At 49.5% G+C, this 10045-nt stretch overlaps 1 protein-coding gene across 5 annotated transcripts in view; it reads left to right on the top strand.

Annotated features, from left to right (window-relative positions):
* Efr3b (EFR3 homolog B) overlaps window positions 1-9866 on the top strand; it is a 103291-nt gene extending 93425 nt beyond the window's left edge. For 4 of the 5 annotated variants that reach the window (XM_023711036.1, XM_023711034.1, XM_023711037.1 and 1 more), the window contains exons 17-23: window positions 432-499; window positions 1099-1226; window positions 1829-1920; window positions 4609-4657; window positions 5543-5649; window positions 7312-7361; window positions 7713-9866. In XM_023711036.1, coding sequence (XP_023566804.1) covers window positions 432-499; window positions 1099-1226; window positions 1829-1920; window positions 4609-4657; window positions 5543-5649; window positions 7312-7361; window positions 7713-7818 — 600 coding nt within the window. In that variant the 3' untranslated portion in view covers window positions 7819-9866. The remainder of the gene's footprint in view (window positions 1-431; window positions 500-1098; window positions 1227-1828; window positions 1921-4608; window positions 4658-5542; window positions 5650-7311; window positions 7362-7712) is intronic. The other variant, XM_023711035.1, reaches the window with a different exon arrangement.
* The last annotated feature ends 179 nt before the right edge of the window (window positions 9867-10045 follow it).

Genomic DNA, 10045 nt, shown 5'->3' with positions numbered 1-10045 from the left:
GGAGGGAGGGAGGGAGGGAGGGAGGAAAGAAAAAAAGAAAGAAAGAAAGAAAGAAAGAAAGAAAGAAAGAAAGAAAAGAAAGAGAAAGGAAAGGAAAGGAAAGGAAAGGAAAGGAAAGGAAAGGAAAGGAAAGGAAAGGAAAGGAAAAGAAGGCACAGAGCCAGAATCCAAAGTCTCCTAGGAGTGAAGCACCATTGACACATGTGTGTTGGTTGTGGTACAGCTTGAGCAGGCTACATGGGCCTCTTTAGCTGCTTTGAGCCTCACTAGGTCTGGGTCTCATTGGAGAAGCCTGGCTGTGGTGTGCTCTCCAAAAGACCTATGGGAGGGACAAGATGCAGGACTGTGTAGCAGCAATTTCTGTCTCCTGTCCTGAGCACCGTGGGTCTGCCTGGCCCTGCTCTCATCATTGGATTCCTCCCAAACTCCAGGTGATAGAGACCAGGAAGAAGGAGGCTCCGTACATGCTCCCTGAGGATGTGTTTGTGGAGAGGCCCAGGTGAGACACATCCAAGGATTCCCAAGGCTGCTGGGCAGGAGGTGGGCAGTTTGAGGCCAGAATGGGCTGCACACCCGGAGGCTCAGGCCTCTGTGCAATAGAGAGGCTCTATGCTCAAGTGAGCAATGGAGAGCCAGGCTGGGGGTTGCGCCATAGAGATACAGGTCTGGGAGCATTGGCCAAGCACTGGCTAGAACACAGTTCTTCAGCACAGGAGCGCTCATGCAAAAGATGTTTAAAAAAACCAGAGTATCCAACAATAAGGCCCAGCTTTATAGGTGATGGCTTATCTGTGCAAGAAATAACTGATAAATAAAATTAGTGATGTTTTGGAGGAGTATTTTGTGTGAAACACTCTAGATAGTAGGCAAATACAGATCACAGAAGAGCGGTGGGGAAGGGTGTGTGTGACTGAAGCTTTCTGCACAAATGTAAATGTGATCATCTCTGGAAGTGAGATCATGGGTGATTTTTGTCTTCCTTTAGTTTCTTTGTCATTTTCCATATGAATATGTTAACTTTCATAATAGGAATGCTGTCAAGGAATCATTGTAGTTACCCACAGTTCTGCCTTGCCTCTTCTCTCCCTTATTCCCCAGGCTGTCCCAAAATCTTGATGGTGTGGTGATTGAGTTCCTCTTCCGCCAGAGTAAGATCAGTGAAGTCCTGGGGGGCAGTGGCTACAATTCAGACCGGCTCTGCCTGCCCTACATCCCTCAACTTACAGGTAGGAGCCCTGTGCCAGGGGTCCCCTGCCTGCTTTGATCTTTCATTGGCCAGGAAAGGGCCAAAATGTAAGCATTCCCAAGCCCTTTGATCACCTCCTACAGCACCTTAGGTGTTGTACAAATATCAAAAGAAAAGACACTGTGGAATTCATGGTGACATGCTGGTTTCCCAGCTCTTCTGTGGATGGAGCAGTACTTTGTGCTAGAGAGAACATGCATGGGCTACAGAACCAGAAATCCAGTTCAAGAACTCAGTGCAACTGACAGCCTAAAAAATCTTAAGATAAGTCATGGGGCACCGTTGAATTTCCATTTCCTCCACTGTGGACGTCTGTAAAGTATAAAGGCAAAGGTACTTAGTAAATGCCATGCAAGGATAGCTGCTGGTGCTGTTTACAGATGCTAGCACATATGTTGAAATACGCTTTCTGGTCAGAAGCAGCTTCTTGGTGAAGGAGGCCCAAGCATTGGAAGCTCGAAACTTACTGTTTAATAGGTCAGGGGGGTTGTATAGCAAGCAGAGGCCACAGGGAAATGGACCAGGACCTGACCCTGGCTCTCTAAAGGCTGGAATTTCAGTTTCTGTGTTCTTCTTTTCCAGATGAGGATCGCTTATCCAAGAGGAAGAGCATTGGAGAGACCATTTCCCTGCAGGTGGAGGTGGAATCCAGGAACAGCCCAGAGAAGGAAGAGGTGAATGTCCTTGTCCCTGTCCTGGTGAAGCTTCTGGAAGCCTGATGCTCCAGGGCCTCTTAAAGGCACAGGACATTGAAGGTTACATGGAAGTTAGTTTCTCAAGGGAAATGTTTTCCCGCTTGACTCTCACCATATATGTATCACTCATATCCCATCTGAAAGTGTTAGTTATTACACGAGAATGTCAGAAAAATTACCCTGGAAATGTTTGCTGGTCACCATTCCCTGCCCACAATAGGTCCATGTGCAGCCTGTTGGAAATCAGAAGGCCTAGCAGGAGAGATATGTTCATGGTGCTTCTTCAGATACAAAAGTACTTATTTTTAAAGTTAATACTTAATTTCTTGAAAGCAGTTTTAACTTCACAGAGAAATTGAGAGGAAGATGCAGTCCCTCCCACACATAACCAACCTCCCCACGACCAGTATCCACACCACAGGGGTACATGTGCTATTATGGAGGAACCTATAGGAACACACTATTGTCCCCCAAAGACCACCATTTATATTGAGAGTTCACACTTACTGTTAACAGTCTGTGGATTTGGACATGTACCCACTGCTAGAGTATCACGTAGAGTATTTTCACTGCCTGAAAATGTCCCATGCACCGTCTAGTCATCCTTCATTGCTACCCAACCATGACAACCAAGATTCTTTTTAAAGAGAAAGCCAGAGCTGTACCTTAAAGATCCTTCTTCCTTCCACCCCTTCTGGCAGCCCATGAATATCTAATTTCCATATAAGTTAACTGTGATATCTACTATTATTTCATTTGTCCACCTCAGCAAATGAGGCACATGTACCCAAGAGTAAGAAAGCACAGTGCAAATACCAAAGTTACTGCCCTAAGTGAGAAAGAAAAGGGAGTGATGAGAGGAGAGGAAAAGCAGTCAGGAGGTGTTGAGCACAGCTTTTCTTTATGGTTACTGCCCCCATGGAAGTCAACAGAGCAAAGGGTAAGGCGGAGACAGCAAGGCCTGCATGGGGCTTGGGCTGGGGGACACTGGCACTCCCAAGTGCTTACACGCGTTAAGGCTGATCCAACCTAGACCACAGCTTTGCCAGCGAGTCTTTCCCCAGATATGATCAGAGGGCAGAAGTCTTTGGGGGCCAGGATCAAGCCTCATTCCAACCATACCCTTGACCAGTTCATTTAATGGAGTAGACCCCCAGCTGGATGGCAGGAAGCTGTGGCTTAGGCTAATTGAACAAGTGAGGTGAGGAGGTAGAACCAGGGGCCTCCAGGGAGCTCCCAGCTCTCAGAGACCAGGAAGCTCCATTGTATCAGGCCTCAGGGGAAGCTGCCAGCTGTCTCCCTGCAGAGAGGATTCTCCTGGCCTGAGAGTTAGGAAAGAGACTCTCAGAAGTGATGAGTTAAGGGAAGCTGAAAGAGGAGGAGAAATGCTTATCCTGCCACAGGCAAGGCCACCTAACCCCTGGAGGCCATGCGGGATCTTCTCTGGCTCCTTTGATCTTCTAGCTGCATCCTCCTGTGCCTAGCTCTAGTTCTGTTTCTGTCATACGCTTCTCTCTCCTGCTCTTGCCCAGTGATTGTTGCACCATATGGCCCCCCAGCGATTTGCGCATGAGTATCTGATGTTGGCTGCACTGCCCATGCCTGAGTGGATGAATCCTCAGAACAGAGCAGGGCTTGGCACAGCAGTTCCTCTGCTGACAGAGTCCTATCACCAAGTCCTGAGTGTTCATTGCTCCAGTGGCCCTGCATCTGCACTGTTGTTTCTAAGGGAGCCACCAACCTGAGCTGTGTCCCTCACTGAACTGTGTGTTAGTGAAGTCATTTTCTCCTATGTCTACTTTTTCCCGTTATGTTTAAGTGATGGAGTGTGAGCCCATCGTGAGTTCAGTGGGAAGTGCTGAAACTCAGTCCACTTCGGACCTCAGGTCCTGTCGTCAGAGCGCCCTTCTATGGGTTCTCTTATACCTTACCTTTCACAGACCCTGAAAATGAAAAGAATGAGACCCTGCAGCCCAGCTACTGGCACTGGCCTCAGCAATGGAGGGCTCCACAATGTCTGTCCATCATGCATTTCTTATTAAATTTTTATAAGTTTTTATTTATTTTTATACAAGGTCTCCCTACACAGTTCAAACTAATAGTGATCCTCCTGTCTCAGCCTCCCTAGCACTGGGATTATAGGCATGTACCACCATACCCAGTTTCAAGGCCAGCATGGCATACCCAGGGTCCTGGGGCCAGCACCACATACAGTACCAGGGATCAAACTCAGGTCCTTGCACTTGCCAGGCAGGTGCTTAGACCGCCAAGCTATCTCCCCAGCCCTCGTCATGCATTTCTTAGCTCTAATAAATCCTCAGATCACCTCAGCAGCAAATTAATAACTCCTAGTGCAGTCTTGGAGTTGGCATCGCATTTACCAACTGCCTCCTTCTCTTGTTCCAAGTAGTTTTTGTTGATCTCTGATGACTTTTTAAAGATTACATGGTATTCTGCTGCCACACGCTTGCTGTGACAGGCAGTGAGTTCTCTGGGGTGAGTCTTGAAGCTCCTTTCCGAGGTCACACCAGAGAAGTCACACGAGAGGCCTGCCCACCTGCACCTGGCTGGCCTCCTCCATGCTTCTCAGGGCAGGTGGGAGACCTGGGGAGAGGCCCGCTGCCTCTCCTCCTCCTCCTCTGAGCACATCTGTCCTCTCCCCTGCAGCGTGTGCCGGCTGAGGAGATCACCTATGAGACACTGAAGAAGGCCATTGGTGAGTGCCCCAGGGACTCAGGTGGGAGGCGAGGGCTCCTGATCTGCTGCTCTTCCTGGTGTGACTCAGCGGAGGGCCTAGGGCACAGGCCTTGGCTTCCTCCAGAGTCAGTGCAGCCACCAGAGCTGCAGCTGAACCCCCACTCTCCTCATGGTGGTCACTCATGTCGCCCTATATACCCCCTTTAGGCGGTCCTATTTCTATTGATGGCAGCTGCCTCTAAAAGTAGTCAACTGAGGCTATCGAGAGTGGTGCACTTTCTGACTATTCCTACCCACTGCTTGCCTTTTTTTTTTTCCCCTTCCTTTTTTCACTGGGGATTAAATCCAGGGCCTCCCAGAGTGCTGAGAAGACAGATATGTGCCACTGTGCCTGGCTGGCTTGTCTTCTGAAAATGAACGTAGCAAACATATCTGACTACGTGCCCCACAATACCCACACACTTTTTTGGAGGGTACTGTCTCATTTGGGATACCAAGTGGCACATATAAAACCTTAAGCTAAATTGCCTCAGACTGCTCCACTATGGTGGCTGTGTTGACTTTGCTGGTCATCTGGCTTTTTCTATTGTTGATGTCCCCTTTCAAATTACCCTCTATACTAAAAGCACCAACTATTCCAGGACTTTCTGTTTAAGAGTCCTAGCAGCAACTCTGCTGCTTAGCACTCTAAAAGCCCAGCTTGTTCTGAAAATCAAAGAGAGCTGAGCCTCAGGCAGAACCAAAAGGAAGTCTTGCCTCTCTGGGACACCACTGTCCCTTATGCTTAGCAGGGGACAGAGCACTATGAAAAGATCACTCACCTCTCTGCCTCTTGAGTCCCTCCTTGTCCTCCTCAGAGGGCAGGACCTGAGTGCTCAACCAGCTCTTGGTGTTCCTGTCACAGTGGACAGTGTAGCTGTGGAGGAGCAGGAGCGTGAGCGGCGGCGACAGGTGGTAGAGAAATTCCAGAAGGCGCCCTTCGAGGAGATCGCAGCCCACTGTGGGGCCCGGGTGAGTGGAGCATTTACAGGCCAAGCCAGACAGACCAGATGTGGGCCCAGAGCAGATCTGAGTCTAAGCCAGACCTTCCTTGTTTATTGTCCTCTAGAAATTAGGGCTTAGCATCCAGGACAGAAAACTGTTTTGGTTTTTTTTTCAATACTAGAGATCAAACTCAGGACCTTGTGCTTGCTAAACAGATGCTTATGCCACTGAGCTATATCACTGGCCCTAGAAAACTCTATTGTCCCAACACCCTAGATTGTTCCCTGTGAACCCAAAGCCTTGTGTGTTCACTGAACATTCTTCAGATCACAGTTTTCAGATGAGAGACATCCTGGCCTCGGGAGCCCCAGCACCACACTGTCCAATCAAACGGCATTCACCACTCACCAGGGCTCCTTTCACTTACCAGCTTATTTTATCCTCCTAACTTGGCGAGCTTGTGTTGGTATGATCCCATTATAGCGCAGTGGGAGGACAAGTGGCAGAGGAGAGATGGGCAGCACTTGGAGCACGGCCCTATTCTGGCAGGGCATCTAGCAGGGCTTCAGAAGAGAGATCTGTAAGTGAAGGAGCCAGACAAGTAGGGATGGCCCCCCGGGCCTGACCGTGACACTGACCACAGGCCAGGATTCCTTAGCCACTGTGCCATCCTGTTGAGAAACAATGTGACATGACCACAGTATTCCAAGCCTGCAAATAATGCTTGATGTCAATACAAATGCATGCCATTTTATGTTTACTTTTTTGGTTGTTTTTTTTTTTTTGAGACAGGTCTTGTTATGTAGTTCAGGCTCAAATTACCCTCGGTACTAAAGAGGGTAATCCCCACCTTTCCCCATGGCTGGGGTCAGACCCAGTGTCTCGTAGGTGATCTCCTCAGCCGGCCTCAGACTCATGAAAATCCTCCTGTCTTAGTCTCTGTAGTGCTAGGATTATAGGTGTGTACTACCACACTGGGCTTTTATGTGTACTTATTTAATCATATATTTTATTTTATTTTATTTTATTTTATTTATTTATTTTTTGGCGGAACCGGGGATTGAACTCAGGCCCTTGCGCTTGCCAGGGAAGCGTTTATTCTACTGAGCCATCTCCCCGGCCCCTAATCATATATTTTATATGTGTATAGAAAATAGATTTTCCAGGGGCCAGGGAGATGGCTCAGTGGAATAAGCGCCTCCCTGGCAAGCGTAAGGGCCTGAGTTCAATCCCCGGTTTCGCCAAAAAAAAGAAAATAGATTTTCCAACCTATATTAGCCTACAAATTTCTCACCGCATTTTAAGAGGCAGACTCTGCCTATTTCATGAACCAGGAGTTGAAGCCCACTCAGTGAACACATAAGAGTTGGGAAAGAACCTGCAGTAGCAAAATCCCCTGATCCCATCCAGAATTGTGGGGCAAAGGTCTTGAAACTCTGGAATTGCTGTCAAAGTCTTGCCTGGTTTTTCTGGTCCTTTGTCCTGTCCCCACCCAGCCTTCAACAGATGGCTGGCCTGACCTATATCCACAGTCAGGGTCCAGCAGACAAGTGCTGGGAAAAGTTCACACCGGAGTCTTCCTGTGGCCGCCACTGCCTCGCACTGCCAGTGTCCCTGGATGGATGACTTATGATTCTTCCTGTAGGGTACTGGGGAGCCCCAACTCACTGTCCCTCTGTTTGCGTCTAGGCATCACTGCTACAGAGCAGACTCAACCAGATCTTTGAAATCACCATACGGTGAGTAGCAGCCCTGAGCAGGAGATCCCCACCTTTCCCCAGGGCTGGGGTCAGCAACCAGCTCTCCTATACAAGAAAAATGGTGATCGAAGAGGCCTGGAAAGAGCCAGGGTTGCTCGTATCCCAGGCAGGTGCTTCATTTGAAAGCAGCTGTGTCCCAGTGCACCCTGCAGAGAACTTAGACTGAGCTGTAGATTCTTGGAGCAACCTAAGAATCGGGGAGCCTGAGGGATGACCAGGTCTCCAGTGCCAGACAAAGAGAAACCCAAATCAGTTGTTATGTTTAGTTGCACAGAGAGGGGACCCCTGAATTGCCACCTCATGTAGAGTCTTCTCCATATCTTTCCCCAGGCCCCCACCAAGCCCGTCAGGAACCATCACCGCTGCCTACGGCCAACCACAGAACCACTCCATACCCGTCTACGAGATGAAGTTTCCTGACCTGTGTGTATACTGAGCTCCTGGAAATGAAGCTTCTCGCAGGGATGGGGTCTGAGGGAAGGGCTAACCCTCATGCCCACCCCTGCCTCTGAAAATCTAGCTGGGATCTCTGACAGTTGCCTCCTCCCCAGCTAAGTAAAGGCGAAGCCTCCAGGTCCCTCCGGAACTTCATGGCCCTCCTGCCTCCGCCTCGCCTTCCCTGAGGAAGATCCAGCCACCTGCCCCTCTGGGGCCACGAGCATCTCATCTGTGCCCGACTCTTTTGTCAGCCAGGGATGGAGATCGTGGGGTTGTCTCTAGAGGGAAGGGGTGGGGGGAGTTCTTCTTGTGTGGTGGGTGAAGGGCTTCCACTAAGCTGCAACTCGGGGCACATCCAGCATCCCCAGAGGAGGCAACCAGCTGGAGACTTGGTTGGGCCAGGCAAGAACCAAGGCAAACTACCCTGGGAAGGGAGAGGTGAGAGCTGGAGATGGCGCTGTCCTCCCCATCAGTGCGTACCTCACCCTCGGGTTGTAGGAGTCTCTTCCATTCTAGCTGGCCCTCCGGTTGTCTGCTCTTTCTTTCTATTGTTGCTGAACATTGAGCCTTTTGTAGCTAGGGACAAGCCAGGTGGGGTTGTAAAGGTGAAGGGGGAACAGGCTTGGGGGTGGAAAGGGGCTAGTTCTGCCTCCAGTTCCAAGCACGGGTGGGACAAATTGTGTTCTTCTATAGCATCTCTCCATTGTTCAGAGGGGACTTGTGGGTGGTTCTCTGTCTTCTGAATGTTTCTCTGAGTTAGTTGGGTTCTCTGTGTATTTTTTTCTTCTAAGGACTCTAAGGAGTTTCTACAACTTTTGGGTTGAAGGAAGGCAGAAAAAAAGATAGTCTAGTTCAGTGATGGCAAATCTTTTGGAGCTTTCAATAGTAACAAACTACCAGCTATGGCACGCCTGCCATAGGCTCTCCACCACTGGTCTAATTCTAGAAGACTCAAGAGGGGAGGCAGTGCAGGGCTGTGAGGCCTGTCAACGGCACCTCCAAGGACCATGCTCCCAGCTGGGCTGGGGACGCAAGGTGAGGGACAAGTCTGGCAAGTGACCCTTGGAGGCTCAGAAGCCCGCCTTTTGGATGTTCCAGTGGAGGAGAGGGAATTAGCGCCTACTATTCAAGTGATTTCTTCATGCTCTGGAAAAGTGGGACACCGATGCTCTCTGGCCTCGCTTAAAGCTTAGGGAGAGACAATGGAGACCCCTTTAGGTTCTGGGCTTCAGTTTTCCCTGAGTGCCACCTGCCTGTCCCTGAGTGCAGCAAGCTCAGAGCCAGGCAAAGTGTGAAAAAGGCCACTTGCTGCGCTCTGCACCGTTCCCTTTTCTGACCCTTCCTCTGAGTGCCTTTGGGTATCCAGATGGCCTCTGGAAGAAGCAGCCCCTTCTAGTCCAGAGGAGCCCTTTCTTTTCTTTCCAAACTTTTATAACTTTCCTGAGCTGACATAACCGCAGTGAGGTGTGAATGGTCAGATATACCTTCCAAGGAGAATTTGCTTTTGAAAGGGGGGAGAATGGGTAGATATGTGGACCCACAGGAACCCCTTTTTAGGGTATTTTAGCTGTACGGCAAGGGGTCAGAAGGAGGCTATTTGTGCTCAGGGCAGGCAGGCTTCTCAGGATACCTTCAGGTCACATCCCTGCACAGTGACCAACCACCAGGGCAGATGAGTGCATCTTCCAAAATCAGCAAAACCCTGACACACTGCACTGCAGTGAATTTGCGGGGGAGGGGCCGCCTGAGCCTTCCTCCTTGTAGCGTGTAGTTCCCACACTTCTGGTGCATCTCTTCCCCAGGGTCACTGTCCCAGCGCTGTGGGCGTGTGGATTCTGCATGGCCTGCATGATCACAGACCTGGGCTGGCGGGAGGCTCCTGCTCCCCAAGGCTTTGGGACAATATTTTATGGCTTTTATGTAACTTATGCTCAACCCAACTCCACAAGCATGAATTTAGATTTCTCTCTAATATCTTATGATTAAGAAACCAAGTTTAAAATAGCTTTAAACAAACTAAAGGCAAATAACCTAGAAAAAAAAAAACTAAAGAAAATCTAAACCTTGAGCCGCAAAGGTCTTCCCTCACCAGATCTTTCCATCTCTTATCCCATGCTTGGGTAACATAGGGGACTGTGTGTGTCTTCCTTGTACCTGGCTGGCACTCAGGATCTTTCCGGTGGCACCTTTGCCTGAGTACTTCACCCTGAGCACTGCCCTGAACC

This window comes from Octodon degus, unplaced genomic scaffold, assembly GCF_000260255.1.
Source record: "Octodon degus isolate 3935 unplaced genomic scaffold, OctDeg1.0 scaffold00019, whole genome shotgun sequence".
NCBI lineage: Eukaryota > Metazoa > Chordata > Mammalia > Rodentia > Octodontidae > Octodon > Octodon degus.
Note: the sequence above shows the minus strand (reverse complement) of the source record. Positions and strands in the feature narration are given on the sequence as shown.